The sequence below is a fragment of the Glycine soja genome, chromosome 1 (assembly GCF_004193775.1).
Source record: "Glycine soja cultivar W05 chromosome 1, ASM419377v2, whole genome shotgun sequence".
Lineage (NCBI taxonomy): Eukaryota > Viridiplantae > Streptophyta > Magnoliopsida > Fabales > Fabaceae > Glycine > Glycine soja.
The window spans coordinates 49,097,568-49,124,474 of record NC_041002.1 but is presented as its reverse complement, the minus strand read 5'-3'; the positions used below and the strand labels follow the sequence as shown (position 1 = coordinate 49,124,474).

Here is a 26,907-nt window from a genome sequence, read left to right as displayed (position 1 = left end):
AAAGTTTTAGAAGGCATAAAAGAAAACGGAGGAAGTATGATTTCAAGAGTTTCTTTTACAATAGTAACTCCTTGATTCGATTATTGATAAATTTGTTAGCTCATCAAATTTTAGCCTGGGAGATCATTACTTTTTCTTAACAGAATTCGTTGTCATTTATTGGTTGTATTTTAGTTTTGCATGCAGGAATCCAATCACTATGAATTTCGTTTCTCACATTATTATTGCTTGTTCGAATCGTATACCTATCACCATATTATTGCTATTGGGATTGTTCGCAATTGTAACTTTGTGTCGGCATCATATATAAATTCTTATACTATTATTTAACAACTTTAATGATTTTTATAATATGTGGTTTGCTAACTTTATTTAATTTTCTTCACTTTATAGCTTTATTTGAAGGATGGAATTCACTACCTTCTATTGCATCGCAATGACACAAATACTGCCACGATGATGCACGCTTATTCACGAGAAATTTCATATTTGGGCCGTATAAAACATTTCAACTCATTATTAGCAAAAGGGAATATTAATATGTAGCTAGATATTAGAAGATACTCGTTATAATGATATTATTTATATTGTAATTTTTGTAATCTTTAACTTTACCATGAACTCGTTATCTACTTACTAATTTTATGATGACATTTTACTACAATTCATTGATAATTGAAATAGAATAATACATGTGTAGGTGTTTATGTGCATTTGTTGTGTCTATTTGAAATCTATATAACACAACATAAACATGTTTCACGGAGTGTTGTACACATGTATAAAAAATATACGTATCAAAGACATATTTTCTTATTTTCATTGAGGATGTGTGGCTCTTGATATATAACAAACAAATTTTTTATTGTGAATTACAATTTACAAAGTCACTACCCCTAGCATCAATTATAGTTCACAACAAAAACATATTTCATAAAAAAAAATCCTTGAGAAAGTTTCACCAGGATATAAGAATCCATATATATCGGGGAGAGAAAAGAAATGAAGTCCATTCCGAGGATTAGAAATGCCCCATACAATAGCCGAAATTCTCTTCAAGATATTAACATTCCTATTTCCAAGATTTCTAAACTTATAGCAAATACTTCTTTTTTGTTTTCCTTAGCCAGTATATAACTCTGCTTACTAAGCAGTTTCGTTTTATTTATGTTTAGCTCCCATAGTAATGCTTACACTTGAAGCATGCGTGTTGTATAAATTTGTATTTCCATGCTTACATTAAAGTAATGCTTATAACTTAAACATTTTACTAATGTAACCAGCCAAGAATAATGCTTAGCATCCGCATAATAAGCATTAAGTAATGGTGTTTTCACTTGCTTTGATAATTAATTCACGCAAAGACAAATACAATGACCACAAAAGCATCCCAATAAGATTAAAAAAAAAAAAGATAATAAAGAGAATGGGGTGGGTGAATAAATACATCTATATATAATATGCAAGATTATACCTCCCAATACCATGGCTACTGACCCTTAAATAGAGTCACCACAATGCCAAATTCTGGGCTTGCATTGTTTGTGAGGGTATCAACAATTTAATTAATGCCATGAGACCATCACCAATGGTATTGGAGAAAAGGCTAGTTTTCTGTATACAACTCCACTCCATAAACTGGAGTCAACAACACTACAATCTCTAGAAAACAAAATTGAGGATTCGACCAGCTTGGGACATCCATTTCTCTTCAATGCCACAACACTTCAAAGATATTGAGCTTGTATTCTTTCTCTGTTGTCTTCCCACCATTTCTTTGCATGTCCCTCCCCAAATCTCTCCCGGCTGCAGACAGAGTTGATAAACAGTCAAATCAAAACCTACTAATAATCTTCTATCCATAAAGTTAACTTACTCTCTAGATGAAAATTTTAATTCTAATGAAATTTGGGAACATGTCAACAACATGGTACATGCAATCTAAAGACCATTTCATCAAATTAAGTACATGTTCCTAGGAACATGTCACGTGTTTTTGTGAAGGAACCACTACAAAACTAGGAACGTGCATGATATTATTATATTACCTGAATCTGACACGGCGAAGCTCCTTTGTTCCGTCAGCTAATTGCCTGATTGTAATGTAGACTCCAGGTTCATCTTGCTCTATCCATTCTGTCTCCAAATCACTGGCATTGCTCATTGAACGCTCGTCTCTAGAAGAGGTGGTTGTCCTTGATGCTTCCACGGATGAAGCTGCATGGAAATTTTGGCCACCACCACCTTGATCCATAGCTTCAGAAGGGTTATTCCCTGAGGGTTTATAGTGATTCCTGGGTGTCCAGTCCTTTAAAGACATTGAGTGCATGGGGCTATCATGTCCAGATGTCATTCTTGAGTAAGAAGAATCTCTTTGCTGTTCAAAGGCAATAAATAATGTACATTGAAAAATCTAGAACTCAATATCAGTTGTTGGGGGAAAAAAGCAAAATCTTTTCATAATAGTGATAAACATGGATGTAGGTAACCAAGTATGATTACAGTTTTGTTTCATACAAAATAACAAGGTCAAGGAAATGGATTGTTTACAACTTAACATCATATTGGTGTAAAAGTTGTAGATTACCTCATCCTCAGATCTTGAAGGAGTATTAAGAGCTTGTCGATTGAATCTCTGCACGTTGTAAAGTTCCATGATTCTGTCATAATTCTCACCCCACCATTTTTGAGCTTGCCACTTGTCAAAAATCTCTCGGCTTCAAATTTAAATGCTTAGTATTGTCAGTCTTTGCTCCTACTGGACAATTAACTTTTTCAACAACTAAAATTCCTATATACTAATGGTCTGAATAAAGAATCAAAGATCAACATCAGTACAACAATTAATAGTATTCTTTGTATAACATTAAGGCCTTGAAGGGACGTATTCTTTCACAACTTAGGACATGTTGTAACTAAATCTTTTGGCTCCCACCTTCAAATCTATCTTTACAAATGGAATCATATGTCAAGAGCAGTGGCAACAATGCAGAGTTAGGCCAACAATTAATAAACAATTTAGTCTGAATAGGTTTATTATTTAATTGTCTAAATAAATAATCAAGGATCTAACATTAGTAAAACAATTAATAGTATGCTTTGTATAATATTAAGGCCTCGAAGGTAGTATTTTTCACTACTTAGGAGATATTTGCAACTAAATCTTTTGGCTCCCACCTTCAAATCTATCTTTATAAATATGTCAAGGGCAGTGGCAACAATGCAGAGTTAGGCCAACAAATAATAACCAATTTAGTTTGAATAGGTTTATTATTTAATGGTCTGAATAAAGATCTAACGTTAGTAAAACCTTAGAACTTTTTTAAGGTTTGAGAGGTAACACTAACAAACAAGGTTTGTGATTTCTTAACATACCTAAAGCGAATTCTTTTGAGATCATTTCCTCCATTAGGAAGAGACACAAAGGTAATGTGAACCCCTGGTTCCACCTGTGCCATCCACTCCTTGGTTTCATCCTCATCCTCAACAACTACATCACAGGCTGGTGCTGATTGAGGCCCTCTAGGGGTCCTATCACCACTGAATCCCCCCATAAATCTTTGGTCTGATCTAGCACCAAGGAAATTGGAGCTTGTGAAGTCCCAAGCAGGGGTTGAAGTTGAGCTTGCACCTCCAATATAAGGGTATGGAACCCCTTCTGAAATGGTGTCAAAGTCAGGATATGGCCTCTGTCCTTTCTTGTAGGTACTAGACCCTGTGCAAGGTTTGCACTGCTTGTAGGCACCTGAAAACTTCAGTGCCATATCCTTTAACTGCATATGCAGAAGAAGAAAAATTCAAATTAACAACCAATGCAATGAAAGTTTTAATTATGTACCATAGATACCTATTTTCTGAGAAACATACAAAATTAATGACCAAGTGACATTTGATAAGCAAATATGTCCTTTTTGGATGAAAATAAAAAATTAACAAGAAAAATCATACCTATATCGATCTAGCTACAGAGGGACATTTTGATTTGAAATGGCAAGATATGATACTTTCAATTGAACAATTATTTTAAGATTGATTATTAACCGTTTTATCATAACACGCCACCAAAAGATAAATTTAGACGTGAAACGTGCCATCAGAACACTGTTACATAAAAGTGCATTCAAATTATTTCAAGACGAATATAACTGTATTGTATATTTATTTTCAAAAGTTGCATTATAAATACATGTACTTGGTCAACACTACACCTTCATGTAAACCTACTTTTACAGATCATGTTACTTTAACAGAATATCTCAAACTTTTTGAAATTTGAGATTCTTGAATAGTTACACAGTTTCTGCATCTATGTTTTTGATACCTAAAATTAGGAAGCATCTGATCTGAGGGGGGAATTTAAAAATAATTTTTTAACACTTAAGAATGTGTTAAAGCTTTCAAAACACCTGAGTGTTGTACTTTCCCCTACTGCTAACAATGTAGATCCCCCTTCAAATATTCCCTTCATTTTAAAAATCCAATATAATTGTCTTGTTCAGTGATGCAGTTGATGCACAAAAAGTTTTGTTTTTTTTTTTTTTTGCTGAATAAAGGACAAAAAGTTATATAGGGAGAAACCAATTCTTAATTTGCAAGAAGAAAATACAATTAATGCAATTAAAATTTCCCATTATCAAAAGCAATTTAGTTGATCAATGTTGATTAAAAAAAACTAAATTAAGCTAAATAATTTACAGACATGTACCATGATTTAAATAGAGCATGGGAGCAGAAGTGTTGGTCAAATGACATACATGGGAAGAGTAGGGAAATTAAGTCTGGAGGTTCTGAAACATCAATTAAAAAATGTATGCTTGGATGAAACTAGACGGAGTCTTAAGGTTTCAGGATTGTGTCATTTTCGAAGCATCATGAAATACTTTACAGCTGGTATGGTGGAGAATGTACTTGGGTGTAGGATACAAGTGGATGACAACAACATGAGTGAACATGAAAGTCCATGATAGGAACCTTATACATATCATACTATCAACTATGTACCCTCAATGGAAAGCATTTCCTGTTTGAAGAAATCTCCCACAATATCTATCCAAATATTACTTGTCAACATTTTCACACTAATCAGAAACATAAGGTTCAAAATACTTAGGATGGGCATCAGAACGTGCCTCACATACTAGTTTCTAATCTGATATTTCAAGCTAAGGTTTACTATCTTTTTAAAAAGTTGGGAGCTTAGCTTAAAATTGCATGTAACATTTACTTTTAAGGATGAATGATAAGCATGAAGATGAGGTAACTAATATGCAAATATAACAGGAGAAAAAAAATTGATAGGCTCATTCATGGCTAGTGATAACGGTCAACCTACTTTCAATAATTTGTAACCGTTCTCTTCATAACGAGTGTTACAATCCCTTAACAACATTATCAGGACTCATCAATCTACAATTAGCATTATACGTAGTGTCGATTACTAGTAGTGTTTGAATAGCACACAATAATCAATTCTATCTCACAAAATCAATGCCATATCATAAAAGTAAAAACAATTATGTGTTGCTTTACCTTTTTTATGAAAAAATAATTGATTATTTTTCATCAGGAAACTAATTCAAACACACTAAGTCTGCCTATTTAAAGAGGCTTAAAAAACACAACGAAAAACAACTCACTCAAACACATTGGTCCTCTACTTCTAAGGGACCTACCAGTATTCTATTGAGAACATTAATAAATGTAAATATATTTTTCTCTCATGATAAATATTCATATATTTTGCATATGCACATAATAGAAAACTTTAGGGACGACAAGAATTCAAGGATGGGCCACACCAAGATACGAATATAGCATTCCCTTCTGTGCTAGGCATCTTTTCCAAACATTACTTAAACCGCAGAATGTGGAACATGTTGCCACAAAGCCACTGCTACACTTCCCATCATCCCAAATCAAAGAAAGATGATTTTAATTTTCACCACACAATTGCTTTTACTTCCAAAATTAAATAAAACATAAAACAAAAATGGGTAAATTAAGGTAATGGTAAGTCAATGATATGCGAATAATCCTAAAGTACTTAGGTTATAGTGCTATACTAATAGTCAAATGATAATTAAAATCAGGCACATTTGGTGGTAAAAATAAAACTCTTCCAAGCTCTAGCTATTACATTGGAAATGCTGTCACTATTGTAAAGTTTGAATCGAACCACCTTTTGCTCCTCTCATCTCATCTCATCTCATGTGCAATTATAACTTATAAGTAGCCAAAAGGGGTACTTGGGAACCTACTTGACAAGTTGGTTCCATAACTTCTAGCTCTAGAGAGAATAAGCCACTAGAACCCACTTGATTCGTTTACGATGCTATGCTATTGCTAATGCTATATGGTCACGTCAGGTTAGCCCCGAGGCACCACCACACCACATGCATGAAAATAAAAGCCACTTAATGGACCAAACCGTGGGAGAAAGTGGACCATCACTCAACAGCAAAAGTGCCCAAAAACACAACACACTCTTACGTCATCCTAAACCAAAACAAGAGTGGCCCTCTCATACATAAATTACATAAAATTATAAATATCACAACAACGTGTGTCTGTGTGAATTTGTGTGTAGGCCGTACTATATATATATATATATATTTACTTGTTTTAAATACCTCATAAATTCTTTTTATTTTTTTCTATTTCGATCTTCTAATCACATCATAAATTTTATTTTAGCATAATGAAAACATTTATAATATATTATTATTACGTGGAGGTAAAAGATTGAAAGGGGGTGGGGAGTTGATTTTGTTTGTTTTCACCTAAAGAAAAGGTTTGTAGGCCTAGGGTGTGAAGAGTAAGAACCTGAGCACTCAGGCTTTTGACGGCTTCTTTATTTGTACTCGGCGTGCCACTCTCACCCTCTTCTTCCTTCTCCTTCGCCGCTTGCTTCGTGCACGCTATGCATGTAAACATTTTCACCACTTCTCACTTTCCTTCCTGCACAACAAAGAAACAAAACAAAAGCATTCATTCATGGTTAATTAAACACACACAAAAAAGTGCCAAATTTTAGAATACCATACATCAATATGCATGCCATTGTTGGTTTTCGATGTTAGAAAAATAAAACATTAAAAAACAGAACTATCTAACAAAGCAATTTAGGATAAAGCTGAGAGATGAGAATAGGAGGAGGGAATCACTTTCATTGAATAAAACAGTGACAGAGAATGGCCATTTCCGGTAAGTAAAAGCAATGGTTAGAGAGAGAGAGAGAGAGAGAGAGAAAGAGAGAGAAAGGCACCAAAATAAAGAAGAGAACCAGAAGAAGCAACCCAGTTAGAATGCTAGTAACTAATGAAACAACAATAACTATTCAAAAATGAAAACTGCTCTCAATTCCCGAGTAAGTAAGTAACAATATCCTTCACGAGAAACAAAATGGTCCTTGGCTAAAAATACAAAAAGGAAAAGCAATCTCGAACATGGCTCGGGATCAGAGCAAGAGCAAAAGCTATAGCCACCCCAAAAACCGAAAAGAAGGGAATAATAATTGAGAAAGCAGAGAGAAGCAAAATGGAGGCAATTCTTCAATTGCAAATAAATGCAAAGACTTCAGAAGACTCTTTCATTCATCCTCGTTAGAAGAATGATCAAAGAAGAAGAATACATACTGAATGGTAGTAGTACTAGAAGTAATAAGTAAGAATAATAAGTAGCAATGTGGTGGGGTTGCTGCTTTATCAAAAATAAGTAAATAAAAAAGAAGCAAAGCGTGTCGAAGCCGAAGTTTTCTGACACGTCCCTCACGCACCCGTCTTCTCTTTCTGATTCTCTCTTTATCTTTTGTGTAAATCACAATCAATCCCCGCTCACCGAGATAAGATCATAAGAGAGAGAAACAAAACCAGTGCTATTATTACTCGTTAGAAAGAAATAATGGAAACAAAAACAAGGTTATTGTCACATTAAACAAAAAAGGGTGAACGTGAAAAAATGTATGTCGGAGGATGAAAACAAAAGCTGTTTGTGAGGGAGGCAAAGATACATAAATAAGAAGAAGAAGAAGAAGAAGAGAATTGTGTGATATCATTGGTATTGGTATAATAACTATTGGAAAACGACTTACCAAGGAAACCTGAACTGCTTCTTCTTGTGCTTTGTCTCTCTGCACAGATACACACACAAACACGCATTAAGAATCTTCCACTACTCTTGTTCTGCGCTTTCAGGTTTTGGGTCCTCTCTTCTCTTTTATACTAGTTTTCCTTCCCTCGACAGCATCGATGGTTCTGCAACGCAAGCACATGTTTTTATTTCGCTTTCCAAGCTACTACTTACTACCCGCACCCCACCAGCACACAAAAAAAAAAAAAAAACCGTGCTTTGCTACGTTGTCGTTTTTCGCATGGCAAAAATTTGGCTTGGGATCTGAGACTCAGTTGTCGAGTTCTATGGCAATGCAAAACAACAAAGAATGCTCTGTCAGTTTACAGAGTAAGTGAAACGCTACTAAAATGATGCCATGAAAGAAAACACTGACACGCGCCAATGAGAGTGACACGAAGAGAAAATTATTCAAGTACAAGTGTGAGGTGAAAATGCTGGAAAATGCAGAGGAAGAGAAGAAACAAAGAGGTGTGTGGGGGTTACGATATTTTGAAGCGAGAAAATGAAACGGTTTTTGAGGTTGTCGTATTTATATTTGAAGGGGAGAGTGTGTTTGGGGGGGTGACGGTATCATCAGGTTTGGGCCTTAAGTTTGACAGAAAATGTTTTTGAGTGAGAGAGAGAGAGAGAAAGAACGTTTGTGGCCTACATGTCTGGTCTGGGTTTTGATCCAATGGTGGAATGTGGAACTTTTTTGTAAGATTATGCTACGTGGCGTGTTGTGGTTGGGTTTGATGTGTTTTGAATGGAAATGGATGGCTGGGATTTGCTCAGGATATTAGGGGGTTTGACAGGTTTGAATTTTTGGAAGTTTCCCATCCAGGTTGTACTCTTTAGAACTTTAAATGTAGCTTTAATTATAATTTAATTATCAAATTTAAATTTTATATCTAATTTTAGCTTTTTTGGAAGTAATTGATTAACACGTTTAATTTGTATAATTTCTAATTTTTTAAGGACAATTTTTAATTTGTAAAATCAAGTATTTGTTTTAAATGTATAATAATTAAAGAGAATATAAATTTAAATTAAAGATCATAAGCAAATCAATGAGTTGGTGAATTAGGCTTATTTGAATAAGATCTCAAATTTAAATGTTATAATTAAAAACATATGATAAGGAGGTAAAAATTCATTAACTTGAACGTGGTCTTTCTGATTGTAGAAATTAGTCACAAGCAAAGACACTAATGTCACACACCAATGTAGAATAAAAAAAAGGAAATACAATTAAAGCCTAACTTTTACAATCAATTATGGGAAGCCAACTTGGGGGGAATTATTTAACTTAAAGATGTGTTTCCTAAAAATATTGTGACTTGACGATAATTTGTATAAATTAATAATATAAAGTTTAAACAATTATTAAAAAAATCTATTGTATATTTTCTGTTTTAATTTCATCTATCTATCTATATATATATATCTATCTATCTATATATATATATATATAAAATGCAATTTCATGTCTAATTTTTGTTGTATTTCTATTAATTATTTGACAAGTTTGGAAATGAGAGCATTGTCACTCACTATATATGATATTATGCAAAAAGATACACATGGTCTCATACGATAAAAAATGAAATCATAAATTTGTTTTTAATAATTACAAAAATATGAAGGTTAAATAAAAAGTTAAAATAGAATTTTGATCTCTTATTTATATTTTTGTTTCAATTGAATCTTTTAAGTTTAAAGAAGTTCACTTTGATTTTGTGCCTTTGGTAGAACAAATTGAATCACACTAATTTGATCAACTTAGTGACATGTGTACAATGTCATAAATGTCACATAAAATAAACTCTACTAATTGAGACATTTTAAATTATCAAAAGTAAAACTTTTTAAATTGAAAGGACTAACCTAAAGTAAAAAATGCAGATAGGAAACTAAAACCAAAAATGTAAATAATTAAGAGACTAAAACCAAGCTTGTCATGGGGTTTATAATTGAATTTAAAGCAATTGGATTCCACTTGTTTAATATCCATGTCAAGCTTAATCTTGAGATGTTGAATGCTAGCTTCTAACATGGCGACAAAAGATGCAATCTTCACTTTAGTCAAATGTTAGTTTTGTACAATATATAATAGGCTTAAGTGTAAATTTTATTGCCAAATTTTTATTATTTTTTAAATTTTATCACTCAAATTTTATTTTGGTGAATTTTATTATTTAATTTTCATAATTTTATGAATTATATCACTTAAGTTTTTTTTGGCAAGTTTTAGCATTTAACTTTTAACTCTTTACAAATTTTATCATTCAAATTTATCAATTTTTGTGTATTTACCACTAAGTTGATAAAAAAAATGACATCATTTTATTTTATCTTTAATTTTTTTTGTGATATGATAACGATGATAAAATACATAAACATTAAAAACTAGAATGATATAATTTATGAAAGTATAACTTAGGAGATAAAATTTACAAAATAATAAAAATTGAGTGATAGAATTTACAATTAAACCTATATAATATTATTTCTGATCCTATTTATAAAAAAAAGTGATATCATATTTTATATTCTCATTTATTTCTTATAAATAAGACTAGAGAGCTACTATCAAATTTATCCCTTATTGATGGCAAAGCTTATTTATTTGTTCAATTCAGTTCTGGCGTAGTTCAGTTTAATTCAACTTTTTGGAACACCCCTACAACGTATAGCGTTATTGCTGCCATAAAACTCTCATCATATAGTAGACTATATTTAAACCTGTAAATCTAATCCAGACTAAGGCACAAACTACCTTTTGGATTTGAAGAGACAAATTCCAGACTCTAAATATTTGTAAAATCAGTATCCATGTCCATGATATCATATCCTCTATTCAATTTTCATATTCTCGACAATTTATTCTTCATAATTAGGGGTGGGAATAGGCCAGACCAGGCTTTAAAAGGCCTGAGCCTAGCCTACGATTAATTTTTGAAGCCTGAGCCTGGCCTATAGCCTATCAAAGGCTTTTATTTTGGCTCGACCTGGCCTTTTTAAAAGCCTAGCCTGGCCTGGTAGCCTATTTAAAAATCTTCTTCACATTAAATCTTTAATATTCCTAGTTGTTTTTACCAAAAAAAATAACACACCTCCTATAATAGGCTAAACAAGGCCTTAATATATAATTTTCCTTAATTTTTAATCTAACGTTAATTTAGTTGGTAGTCCTAAAAATATATTAATAATATAAACAGAAATCACCAAATGATATAAAATAATCTAAAACAAAAGAAAACCTCATACTTGAGGTAGTATCATCCAAGTCTAGCAAACCAACATATTAATTATTACAACAAAAAAATAAAGCCTACATCTCCATTCTATTTGAACAGAATCAATGCATAAAATATCTACCAATAAAATTAATAGTAACGTCATTTCATCATTAGCTCCTCCATATTCACCATAAGATAAGATATGATAGGATATGATTGATTTTTGTATATGAACGTAATATGATATAATAAGATATGATTTTTGTATAGGAACGTAATAGGATATGATAAGATATGATTTTTGTATAGGAACGTAGGATACGATAGGATATAATTTTTATTTGCTCTAGAATATAGTAACGTAATAAAAGAAAAAAGAAACCTAATAGGAATAGAAAAATGAATTATTAACAGAAATAAGAAAACTAATAAAAATAATGAGAAATATAAAGAAACTCACACCTTGTAATTAAAATTTTACTTAATTATAGGAATGGAATCTGCTAGTTTTTTTAAAAAATAATATTAATTGTATCCAAAAAATAATATATATATATATATATATATATATATATATATATATATATATATATATATATATATATATATATATATATATATAGGCCGGCCTATCAGGCTTATAAGGCTTTTTAATAAGCTTAAGCCTGACCTATTTAATTTAATAGGCTTTTAAAAAAGCCTGAGCCTAGCCTTTTAATTAAATAGGTCAAGCCAGACTTTATATAGGTCAGGTCGTAGGCTCCTGTAGGCCGGTCTAGCCTATTCCCACCCCTATTCATAATGTTGTAAGTTTTTCAGCAAAAGCATCCTGCCACAAGCTACATAATTTTGGAATACACATTCAATAATAGTCTAGCTATTAACTCCGTCATGTTTCAAATGTACTTCCCTTGATTTTTCCTGTATGGATTATGGCTCAGTTGTTTGAGGAGAATATGGCACATTCCATCGTCCATAAGTATGAAACTAGTTATGATATTTAAGATTCAATCCTAAGAGGGCCATGTAATCTTTTAAAAATGTATATATGTTATATGTAATTAATTTTCTTAATACTATAAGTGTTTTATTAAAAGAAAAAACAAATTAGAGATATGTTCTCTGGTATTAAATATTCATCCACCGCACGTATGGGGCTAGAGACGTGTTAAAACAATTTATTTAAAAAAATATATAATTTTCTGAAAAATTGAAAAACAACTTAAATATACCCTAATAATGAATGAGCGTTCAATAAGTGAAAAAGCATTTAATGGTTTGAAAACTTAATCGATCAGTATTGATTGTTTTCTTATAAAGTTAAGAATAAGATGCAAGGAGAATCAATAGAGAAAGAATAACGTTGCCTTCCATGTTAAGCGTACGTTTGAACTTTAAAGGGTTGCATGTGCAACAATTTTTTGCCATGCTAAACTAACTAGTAACAACGTACTTTCAAACCTAGCTAGATCACTAGCGATCGGATTATTCTAAACTTAGATGAGTTTTTGTGCTTTTTTGTGATCATCCTTTTCATAAAAAGTTCATCACTGTCTTCATCAATGCCTCAATTTTCTTTGACAAAAAACCTCATGCATTAAGCTTGTTCGATCGAAAGAGATATAGAGTAGCAATAGTGCTTTGCCAATTCATACTTGTCAAAATTGAAAGATGATGCTACTAGTTATGATGATAGATTTTTAGATAGACTCTAGCATAACAAAGCATGAAAACGTGTGTGTGTATATATATATATATATTCAATTCTGAGAGCTGAACTTATATAGACGCAATTCCATTGATCAGTCTCCTTTAACAAGGTTGATTGGACCAATCAAACCAAAATTGATCATAATTAATTTTTATGTAAGGTCGGTTATACACAACTCATTTCTTATAATATTTAAAATGCATCTACTTAACCATTATATTTAAATTAGTCCGTTATTTTAGGTTTACTAGAATTCAAACTACAAAGTAGATTAGTTTAGTGTGATTTTTCCTCTTACATTCGAATTCATAATTTATACACAAGAATTAAACATAAATACACTCAATCCTTCACCGTTATTGTCATATATTAATTCGATAACTTCGGCTATGTTTGTTTTACTGTTTTATTCTATGGGCATGGATTCTGTTGCGTCATTTTGTGAGAAATAACAACTTAAATGTCCGTTGGACATGTATTTAACGAAAAAACAAACACATACTTAATATCTCGCATCGCTCTTAGCCAAATAAAACGGAGGAAAAAAAAAAGGCATCTCAAAAGAGACAAAAGTTCCTGCACTGTTGGAAAATACTCTGCTCAAAATACGACATTTCGCTATTCTGTCTGTCATTTGCTGAACTAGAATTGTACCTAACTATGCTTTTTTGGGCCGGTGAATGTTACATGGGATTCTACAACTAAAATAAAAAGGAAAAAATAATGAGAAAAGAAGGATGAGATTGATGAAGGGTAGGTTACTGAACCGTTTGGTCCAATCAGGTTGCACGAGTTTAAGTGCAATTTCCCATTTGGCTGGGTGAGAGAATCAAAATCATAATTGGAATTGAAGGAAGATTTTCAATCTTGTCAAATGGTTTCATAACATTTTTTTTAATATAATTATGTTTGATTGAGAAAAAAAAGTAATTATTTAAGATTTTTGGTAGATTAGACAATAAAAAGAGAGAAATTTGATTTTATTTCTTCTTGTTTAATTAATTACCTCAACATAACTGTAAAGTTATGTCTCAATGACCCATTAGTCATGAGCTTAAATTCAAAAACAATCTCTTTTTACATGTGTACAAGATATATTTAGTTGCATAAGAAAAATGAGATGTGATGTAATATGTGTATAAAGTTATATAAACACTTTAAATAAATAAAAAATGACATGTGACATACACAAACTTTTATGTTTCTTAGATTGATAAAAAAAAAAAAATCTTTCTTTTTGTTTCTAATTTGGAAAGAAACACTTTTTAGGTGGAACTCTCATATTTTCTTTCTTATTTCCCTTTTATACTTTGGCATTATCAAATGAGGGAAAGATTTCAAAATGTAATGTTTTCTTTTCTTGCAAAATTATTTCTCCTGTTAAACTTAACAGATTTATATTCATATGCACTGTGCTGTTCTGGTTTTGCTATTATGTTGCTTCCTTTCCCTGACTAATAATTATTAAAGCATTCACAGAGAGTGTGTAACCCAAACCAACCACACAATTAGAGTAATATGTACGGCAACCAGACACAACAGCACTTGCTACCGGCTATGGCCGGTAACTAATGTTACTTTTTGGCCTGGGAAAGGAGAGTGTGATACTGGCTATTGCAGGTTGTCAGCCGCAAAATTTGCACTCTAGGTAAGTGATAATGTGCTTTACCCTTAACTTAACTCATCACTTATTTTATTTTTATTTTTTGTCCTTTGCTTTATTCTTGGGGCTAACTCTCTCTTTAAGCAAAGAATGCTTGGAATTGATGGACAACCAAACTACCCCCCAAATATAAAACTTCTACAAAATCTCTTTTTGTATTTTTCTCTATGCTGTCAGCAAGCCACAATATTTCTTTTGTTACTTAGTGTAAGAGGGTTATCTCTCTCTCTCTCTCGCTCTTCTCTTTCTGATGAGCCTTAGAATGGTTATTCCATGTGTCACCATCTGCGGGGCCATGCATGCATGCTTTAGCTAAAGAAGTTTTTACCGGATCTTGTTAATGAAGAAAGCATATATAGTCAAGGTTCAAAGCAATCCCCTTCTTCCCTCCCTTATATGTTATTGGTTTTGGTTTTGAAGAGAATTCAATTTAAATATATCCGACACTTTAATTAGCTCTTTGTTGTTTTGTTCACCTCTCTTTATCTTCTGTGTTTATAAAGAGAAAAACACAATTGTTAACTTATAATATACAATTGTTTTCTGTTACTTATTTGCAGGCAGTAAAAATGAAATCTTAGTTTTATCTTTTCTTTTCCACCTGTCTTCTGAACTTTAAGGAGAGGTTATTAGATAGTTTCAGAATTCAGATTATCATCTATCTATAATTTTAATTAATAACTATGAAACATTTTTTTATTTGACAATTATCCACTTTGAGGGTCTTTTTAGTTTTATATGATGAACCCTTTAGGTTTTATTTTTTATATATCAAAACTGTCAACTCATGCACCCATGCTATATAATACTAATTCCATTTGTCCAGAGGACACGTACAAGTCTAATGGATCCAAATATTGTAATAACATTAAAAACCATAGAATCTATACGTTTCATCAAGCTTGTCAAAAGTCAAGTTCAAAAATCCCATGAAAGGTTGAGAGGACATGAAAACATGGTGGAGATTATGCCACTTTTTAACGTTAGGAATGTTCTGTTTTTTTTTTTTTTCTAGTGAGTAAGAACAGGCAGTAGTTGATAGATATATAATAATATTGTACTATAAAAGGTGATCATAAAGCTCTTGGTTCGGTAGTCCCCTCCCCCTCAAAGCAAAATCTACATAACTCAATCCCCAAGTATTTTCTTTCCCCATTTCCAATGTTTTAGCTCTGATAACTTTGGTTTTTTATATGATTCTTTTGATTTCTTGTTTCAGATTAAAAACATTACTTATACCATTTGTTAAAAGAAGAGACACAAGTGCGCTGTCTCGTGCAAATACTGTTTATTGAAGCTTTAAACCTAACCCGTACGCGTCTTATTTATACATGTATACATGCTCAAGCAGCTAGCTGCAGTATGCAACTTCTTTCTAACTCAGTTTTCATATGCATGATGATGCAAATTCAAACCAAAGAATCTTGGGGTTTTGCCAAAATGTGGATTCCTAGGTCTTATGTGTAGTCTTATCTATGTGGCCTCCTATAAAGTAGTACATGAAAGCAAGGGCCAAGTTGGGAGGATTTGCCTTATTCTTAAAGTAACCCCTGTAATGATTAAGGAATAAAGAGTCTTATTAAGATATGATAGGTTTTAATATCATTAGAAGTTTGTAGATTGATTTTATAAAAGGAGGAGAATATATTAGCCTATAGCATGATTCGAGTTTTCATGATTTGATGATAGGGAAAGAAAGGAAAGAGGTTTGATTAGATGCAGAGGACAAATGCATTTGTTGATTTGTTTTGTGGTGGAGGTAAGGACGCAATTAAATTAAATAGGGGCAATCTGAATATTCAGCTTGTCTTGATTCTTCTAGGGTAGAGAACACATCAATTCTTCAATTGACACAATTTTATTTGAGGAAGTGAGATTATTATAAACATAAATATCTTTATTAGAATATTTAATATTGTTGTATATTTATTTAAATTTAAATAACTTTACGCTAGTTAATCCACACATTTGTTAGTAGCTTATTTTGATTCTACATATCAGGATAGGATTTTCTGTAAAGGATGAAAAATTAGAAAAGAAAAAAAGGGTCACAAGAAAAAGATAAAAATGTGGCTGAACTATTCTCTTCTGATCTACAAAGAGGAAAATGTTCAATAAACCACTTTCTTTTTCATGTTGGTCCTCTTTACAGAGACAAGATGTAAAACTGTCCATGTATACCAAACCCTTTAAAGAAAAGAAAACGGAGTTGCTAGCTGCAAATTCGTATGTTACAGCAATTTGATTGATTCGCAAAGGTACGTGCTAACTGCTAAGTTCTGAATTAATATTTTGTATTTGCATATCTTGTGTTGTGTGTGCCCTACTTTACTGTGAAGGAAAAGGACATAATAGTTGCACCTGCCTGTGCAACATAAAGACATGATGAGTCAATGTAAGTTCAGGTGTAGAATTGCACGTGTTTTCCACTCCACCATGCACTGATTGGTCATCAATCGCTTGAATAAGTTCCAACTGATGATACAGTAAAGCAAACTTTTATTTCCCATTTGATTGATTAAAATATTGAGCATGCTTCGGTAGAAATTGACTAGGAGATATGGCTTTGACTATCTACAAGTAATAACTCAATGGATAAACTCAGCTATTGCTTGTTCTTGTATATAAATCTTGCAATAGGATTTTTTATGATATAAACTATATAATATATCTTTTAACTGATAAAATAAGGCACAATTTTAATTGTGAGTCTGTGGCAACGTAAATTGTCAGACCATGTAAGGAGTGGCACAATGGAGCCTCTCTTGAAATTTGGAGTTTGGACCCTTTATGGGAATTTCTTCCGCATGGTCACGATTGATTTATAGTATGATTCTTATGTGCTTGAGACAAAAAAAAAAAAAAAAAAGGCTCTGGTTTCTGTTATTGTTCTATTTTAGTTCATTCATTAATTCTATATTTTCATTTTTTTTCTGTCGTTTATTTCTTTATTTTCATTGTCGTTAATAAGCACACACTTTTGGGCTATGATCACCCGTATCTTCAACATCAGTTAAGGTTGGATCAACTATGAATGATTGATCCCAGCAATCAAGCCTAGACAATATTATGATAGGCTTGAACTTTTTTTTTTAAGATCACATTTATCTTTCACTTCAAGCAATTTTGCATTCCTTAATTTCAATTGCTCACATTTAATCTCTTTAGTTTTCTAATTGTTCAAACTAAATTGGATCATCACCTTAAAATTAAATCTAATGATTAATAGAAATTTAACAAAAGTTTGACGTATCATTAACTTAGAAAAATACATAAATATTTACATAAAAATAATAAACAAAAACTTTATTATTTTCACTTAATTATTTTATATATTTTTCATTCACAAATCTATAAAAATCAGTGATAGATTACACCTATATATTACATTTCTGTTAATTATCATGTAAAATTTTAAGTAATAAACTTAATTTGAATTACTAAGAAACTATTAAAACTAAACATGAGCAATCAAAACTAGCCACGGAATCAAAATCATACGTATACTGAAATACAAAGATTAAAAATGCAAAAAAAAGAAGAAGCATAATCTATGACTAACTTTTAGTCATAGTCTCCAAAATTTTGTTTAATTATTTATTTCCTTCGTAATATAAAGAATCTATTATAATCTAGTTTTCGCCACAATTACCAAACAAGAGAGAAGAGAATTTTAGAGATGTTTTATAACTCATACCAAACAACCTCCAAGAGTGCTGGCCAGATACAATATGCATTGAAACAAAAGGGTCAAACATTTAAAGGGCTAAAGAAAGAATGGGCTAATTCTTCCTAGATTCACCACCTCTAAGGGACTGCCAAAAAACAGGCCAATTCTTTTGGGCCTCAGTCCAACCCCAGAAGGACCCTTCCCTCAGTGGGTCCCAGCTGGAGGACACAATCCCATAACTCACACCCAACAGAGCAGACCCAAAGAAAAAGAAGGACACAATGAATGGCACCCAAGTGGGCACATCAATCTTCAACCCAACCTTGAGATAGTAGAAAAATGGGAAAAACAAAAGCCCAATACCCAGTGGAATTCCTACAGACACTGCCATTCTGCTCATCATTCTGTTGGTCACTACTTCAGGAATAACTCCCCTGTCTGGTTCTTCTTCCTCCTCTTCTTCTTCATCATCTTCTTCTTCATAATCCCTTCTCATCTTCTTGCTCTTCTTCTTTTTCTTTGGGGTAGGACCAAACCCCTTGGGTTCCTTAAAGGTTGCACATATAGGTGCAAGGTGTGAAAAGTAATGAACCTGATGATGAATTTCTGATCTATAAATAGGGAACCTAGACTTCACATTTCCACTTAAGTAGCTAATCCTGCTTAGTGCCCATATGTTAACCCTACCATGCTGCACTAAATAATTTAGCAATCAGAATCGTTCACACGAAATTAGACAAGATTTTATAATTAATTCTAAAGTTATGAACAGAAGAACTTTTGTCCTACATTAAAAAGTGAGGTAGAAAGAAAATCCAATTGGTGACAAATTAGCAATAATTCTTTTAGCTGAAAGAAATTTCTTTCTCAAACAGATGACCATGATTAATAGAGTGAATATCTTCTAAAGTTCTTAAGATCACAATTCTTAAATAAATAAAATGAAAAGTAGAGTAGAGAGAGAACCGTGTGAAGAAATAGTGGATTGAAAAATGTGGCGGCAGTTGCAACCATTATGTTGTTGTGTTGAAGGGGGAGATTAGCTGGGTGGGGTGTGAGACATGTTTTGTTTTGAGTAGAAAAGAAAATAATCCTAAGACTTAAGACATAGGAATAGGAATGAGATATTGATGAGAGTTAACTTAGCAATTGGAAAGGATAAGGTTGTGTTGTGAAGGATATCATATCTGGTTTCCCCTACTTCCAATATTTGCTCCCTTTTAGATACGCACTAATCTGCGTCTTCTTGTCTCCAGACGCCGCCGTATTGTGTTTAAACTTAAAATGATTTTATCTTCAAATTTATATCATTCAATTCAAAAATATTAGAAATGAATATATTTGTCAATTTTTTATATTCATTTTAAATTATTTAATATCTCAATTATATACTTTAAAATTAATATATACATTATTAGTAATTATTAAAAAATTTCAAAATATTATTCTATAATTTATTTATGTATCAACAATTTAGTTTAATCATTATTTATTTACCATTGAATTTTTATTTTATAAATTTAATTGTAGTATATTAAATTTTATATACTTTAAATAATTAATCAAAATCATACATATTATACAATTTAAAAGACCTTTTATATGTTAAATAAACTAAGTTGCATTATTTCATATATATCATAAATAAAATAACATGGTTAAATTTCTTAATTAATATTTACTTACATGTGCAGATAAATATAATAAATATTAAATTCAAATTGTTCGAGACTATAAATTTAGTTGTAAGTTCATTTATGAGAAACTCAGATAAGCAATCACGACAGAAGTTGCTCGTGATGTGAAATGTGAAACTTATGAAAGAAAAAAAAAAGAGTCTTGTAAGCATCTTTTTAAGAAACAATAAATTGTAGATTTTTTTTATAGATTATAAGTATATTTTTTATTGGAGATAATATTATTCAAATGAATTAAGACTATTATAAATAGTAAAAAATTTCTGAGCTTAAAATCTATCGTTAAGTTATAACAATATATTATGGGTGTTCATAGAATAATAATTAAACTTGTTTACAAAAATTTGTGTTAGGAGTGTACAAGTGTTGATTTAAATTGGATTTAGTTAGATTTGTGATCTAACTCAATCAAATTTAAATATGTTGATTCGGATTGATTCTTTCAAGAAAAAAAATAAAACTCAATCAAAATCAATCTATTTGTCAAAATATTTAACTTTATCCAATAATTTTTACAATGAAATACCTTTTATTAGCTAATATTTTTATTAAATGAAATATCTTGATACATTACTTAATTATTACATATAGTTAATAAGTGAAAGACAATATTAGAGGAGAAATCTCATTATTATCAATTTATCATCATTATCACATAAACTAACATACTATATTAAACATGATTTTAAAATTAAAACATAATAAACAAATATTACACTCACAAAGTCTAAAAAATTCAAAAACTAAAACTATTACATTTTGAAAATCCCAATATTTTTAAATAGTCAAACGGCTAATACAACTCAAATTTTAAGTAAAACTCAAATAATTTGAAACAAATTAAAAAACAAAATAATTGTTTTTCAACTAGATTTGTTACAACAAATTTGAACCAATTACTTATATATTATATATTACATATATTAATAATAATAACAATACTAATTATAATGATTTAATACAAATTAACATATAAACGGATAAAGTTAATAAGTGCATATATTAAAATTTATAATCCAACTTAAAACTCTAAATTTATTTGATTTGATCATATCCAAATAAAAAAAAATTCTTAACTCAAACTATTTAAATTATTTTGGGTCAATTATACTCCTATTTCGTACATGGTGGCGTTATACCTAATTGATCGACTTATTGACACGACTTGATCGTTCTCCTTGAAATTGAAAGAAAAAAGCAATAATGGTCCCTTGGCGTTTGCAATAATGGTACCTTGGGTATCCATTCCCGTGTGCGTTAAAATATTTAAGAAAAACCCTCGTGAAAGATGGATGAATAAATAATTAAACGGTACAGAAGAAAACAATATAAAAATCCATTTTATATAATAAATCAAAGCTTATTTTTAAAATAACACACATTAGTATTCGTTCATTTATAGAAATTTTAAATTTGAATTATCTCAAATTAATCTAACCTGTTTTTATATTATTCTTTTTCTAAATTCAATTAAAAATGTCCGGGTTGCTGGTTTCTCTATTCTCTTCTTTCACAGCCTGCACATTTGCGACCTATCACTACTTCATCACTGTACTCTTTTCTTTTAAGAATAATAATACTTCAGCACTTCACTTAATAATTATATTTAACAGTCAATGCCATAGTTTTGAAAACAGAAATGGATGGCATTAAGATCACTAATTGAACCATATTAAGTTAATACTACTACTCCTTTTGTTAAGAAATAAATAATAATAGGATCATTTGTTTCTTATAAAAATGACAAGAGAAGTATCATTTGCAAGCTGTCACTCACTACTTCAGCAGTGTAGGTTTGTTTAATTTGTGTATTTTTTTTCCATGCTCATAGTCATGGCTGCTTCAAGCTCTCTTTTGAGGATGGAACAAATACCTGGCAAAGGAAGAGGTCTTGTTGCATCACAGCCTCTAAAAGCAGGTCAAATAGTCCTCACTGAATCCCCTCTCATTCTCTACTCAGCTTCTCCTCTCCTCACACCCTCTTCTTCACCTTACACTTACTGTGACCATTGTTTCAGAATCTTACCTCTCACTCACAATAGTACTACTGTCACGTGCCCTTCTTGCTCAAACCACAGTTTTTGTTCCCAGAAGTGCTTCTCCCTTGCACTCAAATCCTCACACTCCACTTGGGTATGCAAAGCACTCATGTCTCTTCAACAACACCCCAATTCAACACTTCTTCAACAACACCCCCAAGAACGCCAAGTCCAAGCCCGTTTAATTGTTGCTTCTCACAAGCTCTTCCTTCACAATCACACCCCTTCTGAGCTAGACACTTTTCTTTCTCTTCATGGCACCCCAGATGATGCTATTCTTGATGCTGCTAACTTTCTTCACTCGCTAATCTCACCACTTTTCCCACCTCAGGCTCAACTCTCTGTGGATCTCATTGCACAACTTCTTGCAAAGGACAGACTCAACTCCTTTGGCTTAATGGACCCTTATTCCCCTGATGGCCCTCAGAGATCTATTAAGGCTTATGCTATTTACCCCAAAGCCACGTTCTTCAACCATGACTGTGTTCCCAATGCATGCAGGTTTGACTATGTGGACAGTACTAATGATGATTATGAACACAACAGTACTGACATTGTTATTAGGTTGATTGAGGATGTTGATGAGGGGAAAGAGGTTTGCATCAGCTATTTCAGGATTGGTAGGGACTATTGTACAAGGAAAAGGATCTTGATGGAGGATTATGGGTTTACTTGTGGATGTGATAGGTGCAAGATTGAAGCTAATTGGGATGGTGAAGAAAACAACAGTGACCTTCCACACGTGCGGTTTCTTAGCAAGTATGTTTGTGAGAGGAAGAATTGTGCGGGAACTATGGCTCCTCTGCCTCCAAAAGATGATGTGCCATCTAATGTTCTGGAATGTAACTTCTGTGGTAATTTTAAGATTGATGCTGCTTAATTGGCCTTTAACACCTATCAGTTATTATATTTCATCTTTGGTAGAAATATATATGTTGAGGTTGCTCTTGTCTTTTAGCATTGCCTAGAGAAAGTGATATTGCAATTCTGTATTTTACTTTGACTCTGAGAGTGGAGTCCTTGCATGTTCTCATTCACACCTCAGTTTGGTGGATTTTGCGTGCAATATGGAAGATGAATTCATGTTTTTTCAGCAACAAGCTCAGTTTCTGAGTCCAGTGTTGTTTAGTGATGTTATTGGAATTCAGTTCCTCGTTATGTTTTAGTGTAATCTTTTCTTAGGTCTCCTTATTATTATTTTTTTTTTCAACAGAACAATCAAATATGTGATTTTTCTCATTTTCTTCTTTCTTTAACATTCTATTTTTTTTTTCAACAGAACAACAGAAAAGATCAAATATGCGATTCTTTAACATTATTGTTTCTTTAACATTCTATGATTCAACAAACCTTCAGTGGATTTTTTGTGTTTTATGTGAGATTTTCTTATCGGGACACTAAATAAAAATATGTTTAACTACTTATTTTTGTCCATATATATATTGTTTTAAGTGTAACTATCTCTAAAAGAAGAAAAACTCCCTCTAAAAAAATACTTTTTTTATAATCAAACAAAATTTTTTTTTTGCATAACTTCTTTATTTAAAAATATTCTTTTTACACACATAGACTCTTGACTATTGAGCACTTTGTTTTAGAAGGAAAAAAAAAAAAGCATAAAGGGGTCCCCAAAGTTGAATTGATTTGGAACCCCTGCAGATCCATTGAAACAACACTCCCATATTCAAGGCAACACTGGTTTTAGTGCTTCACTCTATAGACATCGTGGACAAACACCAATTAAAAAAAAGGGGGAAAAAACGAAAAATAAAAGAGCTGAATGAGATTTTTTAATGTTAATGCCAAAATAAAAATGTGTTTAGAGAAATAAGGTAAAATTAAGCTCTATTTATCATAATTGTTAGATTAATAATTTTAATTTTAAGTGTTTTACTGTTTTCATTTTCCAATTTTGAGTATTAAGTTTTAAATTCAAACCACCTAAATCATAAACTCAGTTAGGGGTGAAGAAGGACCGTCCGATCAGATATGTGGCTGAGATTAAATGAAAGTAAAAAGTTGGAAATAAAAATAGAAAACAATTATGATAAGAACAAAAACACACAATGACAGGAAGAAAAAAAAACACAATTAGTGACAAAACAATTAGGGAACTTGAAGACAATGATATTATGGTGAATTTTAAGGAAATGTGGTTCTTCTTCTTTCTATCTCTTGGTCTTACTTCCTCACCGAATTGTTTATTCTGAGGGAATAAATAATATAATGAATTGATGAGCAATTATGGAAATTGATGAAAAAATTAGAAAAAGAGAAAAATTAAAGAAAATTAAGAGAAGGAAGAAAAGGTGATTGCACATGTTGTATACTTGAAATTGCATAGTCGTATATATGAATAGCAGATATGGTGGAGAGGAGTGCATAGCCTTGAGTGCGTGGGTAGCCCCATCATCACGGCTTGAAATAAACATGGGTAGGATTTTATAATCTTTCATTCTGATAATGTACAAAATTAATATATTAATAAAAAATAATTACTACAAGTAAATTAAAAATATTTTTTAAATTTAGAAAAATATAACATTAAAATCATCTAAAGATAATATTAAAAACAATTAAACATAACATTGATGGGTCCAAACTCAAATCATAAATAAATAACATTATAAAAATGATCATTCAACAAAACAATTCTTAAAATTAATGCTCTAATCATTTAATAAAAATTCTAATTAAACATAAATATTATGTGGTGATAATATTCTTTAAAACATGTCATATTGAAATTAATTAGCTTAAAATTATGTTATATATTAAAAAAAAAATAGGATATTTGACTTCATCATTATAATCAACTTCTCCATATTTTTAAAAACACCTATCTCCTAAGTCTATTTATGTCTTTGACCCACTAATGCTAATAGAAATTAGAACAGGACAAGAAAACTAAGGATTAGACAATAAAAAAACAATAATTAAAACTACTAATAGAAGATAAAACAACTTTAATTGAATAAATAAAATAATATAATTTTCATTAATTTATAAAAAATAATAACTAAAACGACCAATAGAAGATAAAAATAAATTTAATTGAATAAATAAAATAATATAATTTTCATTAAATTAAAAATGTGTGAACTTTAATTGAATAGATAAAATAATATAATTTTCATTAAATTAAAAATGTGTGTGCGTGTGTGTGCATGTATCTGTTTCGTATCCAATTTCAATATGCGGATAATTATCTTTCTCACTTGTGAATATTTTTACAGCTGTAGGATCTGAATACACTTTACGTGGTGGTGTTGTGATATGAAAAAGAGTGGAGGAGTTGATGATGAGAAATTAGGAAAATTAGAGTTCAAACCTTCATTTAGTGAAATAGTGAGTTCTCACTTAAAATTTATTAAATTTTGAAAAATATTTTCAAAATAAATATTTTAAAAACCAAAAACAGTAAACTTATCATGTTTCTCTTATATTTTCTTTCTTGTGCATGGAGTCTATAATTACAGTATTTTTTTTTATTTTGTTTTTGGAGCCATGGGACTCATGGGCTGGTGAAATGGTTCAACGCTGACAACATCACACACAACTTCGAGCAATATGTATGAGTAGGAAACTTCGAGCAATATGTATCAGTAGCAAGAATGGCGTAGTAACCCAAAAATGTGGTTGATATTCTTTTTCATATGATTTGATTTCTTTCTCTTTTTTATTTTAAAATCTTTTTATAAAGAAATTTCACCCTGGGAGCTATTTTTTCATCCTCTAATTCTGATGTCTTAGCTCAAAGGTGTGTGAGGTCTGGATATTGGATTGCATAGATTTATCCGAAATACAGGATATGTATTCGACCCAAGCAATCCTAAGTAAAAAAGCAATGGAGATTAAGTTTCTTAATCATGCTTAGAATCAGATCACCCAAAGAATTTAATCACCCCAAAAAAAGCCCAAAAAAGGTTTGTACAAATAAAAACAAAATTCTCGTGGCAATTATTCACCTTCATTTTTTGGTGATGTTTATTGTCATGAGTCAAAACCTTTCAAAATGTCTTTAGCAAACTCTATCCTTCAAAGGACTACTTAACTGAGTACTAAAAAGGACATGACAAGAAGTAAAATATCTTACCTTCTTTTTGATGGGGACATTCATGATTTCAAAAGCTAAAAACAGTTTTTGAAAATAGAAATCAAACACACATTTTATTTTGCACCTAAAAGAACCAGAAATCAGGTCAACATGAAGAACACTTAATATCATTTGAAAACAATTTTTTTATCTTTTAATTCTTAAAAACTAAACAAATTTTGAAAATAGAAATCAAACAGAAAAAAATATAAAAAGAAAAACAGAAAAAGTTTTTAAACTAAAGGGGCACGGTTTTTTTTTTCTGGCTGACAAAGAAAGACCAACTGTGCTCGTTTGGCTTCCATTGGCAAAATAAAATAAAATAAATGGAAATAAAGTGCAAGAATTTTGAGTGAAAAAAAAAAGAATGTGTTAAAAAAACCATTATGAAACACCAACACAGCCTTTCCACCTCGAAATGCTACTCCAAATTGAAACATTAATAAGCCAACAACCACTGCACATCTCATTTATAACCCCTGTTGGCTGTGGCGTTGAAAGCACCACTTGACTGCGATTTTAGCATCTAAATTCCAATGCAAAACCACTATTTGCCCCCCTCTCTTCTCCACTTTCCCTCATTAGTTCCAAGGCTCTACTAGACTCGGTCCAACATCCAAAACATTGATCACACCTCTCAAATGCCATGTTAAAGAATGTTGGTCAATCACAATCATTCA

General features: G+C 31.3%; 3 protein-coding genes across 3 annotated transcripts; 1 reads left to right on the top strand and 2 right to left on the bottom strand.

Moving 5' to 3' along the window:
* Positions 1–1,415: 1,415 nt before the first annotated feature.
* Positions 1,416–8,706, bottom strand: LOC114418268 (protein BREVIS RADIX-like). The gene is made up of 8 exons (XM_028383536.1): positions 8,504–8,706; positions 8,354–8,412; positions 8,090–8,252; positions 6,823–6,957; positions 3,376–3,773; positions 2,588–2,717; positions 2,049–2,377; positions 1,416–1,806 (listed from the first exon to the last, which is right to left on the bottom strand). The coding sequence occupies exons 4-8, from the start codon at positions 6,931–6,933 to the stop codon at positions 1,728–1,730; spliced, it is 1,047 nt and encodes a 348-aa protein (XP_028239337.1). The 5' UTR covers positions 6,934–6,957; positions 8,090–8,252; positions 8,354–8,412; positions 8,504–8,706; the 3' UTR covers positions 1,416–1,727.
* A 9,680-nt stretch (positions 8,707–18,386) lies between these two features.
* On the bottom strand, positions 18,387–19,636 carry LOC114418260 (protein PAM68, chloroplastic-like). Its single transcript, XM_028383524.1, has 2 exons — positions 19,362–19,636; positions 18,387–19,086 (listed from the first exon to the last, which is right to left on the bottom strand). The coding sequence occupies exons 1-2, from the start codon at positions 19,407–19,409 to the stop codon at positions 18,508–18,510; spliced, it is 627 nt and encodes a 208-aa protein (XP_028239325.1). The 5' UTR covers positions 19,410–19,636; the 3' UTR covers positions 18,387–18,507.
* Positions 19,637–21,843: 2,207 nt separating this feature from the next.
* On the top strand, positions 21,844–23,296 carry LOC114418252 (histone-lysine N-methyltransferase ASHR2-like). The gene has a single exon (XM_028383511.1). It carries the CDS (start codon positions 21,914–21,916, stop codon positions 23,009–23,011), a length of 1,098 nt encoding a protein of 365 aa, XP_028239312.1. The 5' UTR covers positions 21,844–21,913; the 3' UTR covers positions 23,012–23,296.
* The last annotated feature ends 3,611 nt before the right edge of the window (positions 23,297–26,907 follow it).

What these genes read in the sequence shown, in the direction of transcription:
- LOC114418268 (XM_028383536.1), bottom strand. Translation starts at nt 6,933, where the DNA reads ATGTTTACATGCATAGCGTGCACGAAGCAAGCGGCGAAGGAGAAGGAA. An exon ending in CTCAAAAGAATTCGCTTTAG is followed by an intron (nt 2,718 to 3,375) that starts GTATGTTAAGAA and finishes TTAAATTTGAAG; the next exon opens with CCGAGAGATTTTTGACAAGT. An exon ending in CTTCAAGATCTGAGGATGAG is followed by an intron (nt 2,378 to 2,587) that starts GTAATCTACAAC and finishes GCCTTTGAACAG; the next exon opens with CAAAGAGATTCTTCTTACTC.
- LOC114418260 (XM_028383524.1), bottom strand. Translation starts at nt 19,409, where the DNA reads ATGGTTGCAACTGCCGCCACATTTTTCAATCCACTATTTCTTCACACG. An exon ending in ATCCACTATTTCTTCACACG is followed by an intron (nt 19,087 to 19,361) that starts GTTCTCTCTCTA and finishes TATTTAGTGCAG; the next exon opens with CATGGTAGGGTTAACATATG.
- LOC114418252 (XM_028383511.1), top strand. Translation starts at nt 21,914, where the DNA reads ATGCTCATAGTCATGGCTGCTTCAAGCTCTCTTTTGAGGATGGAACAA.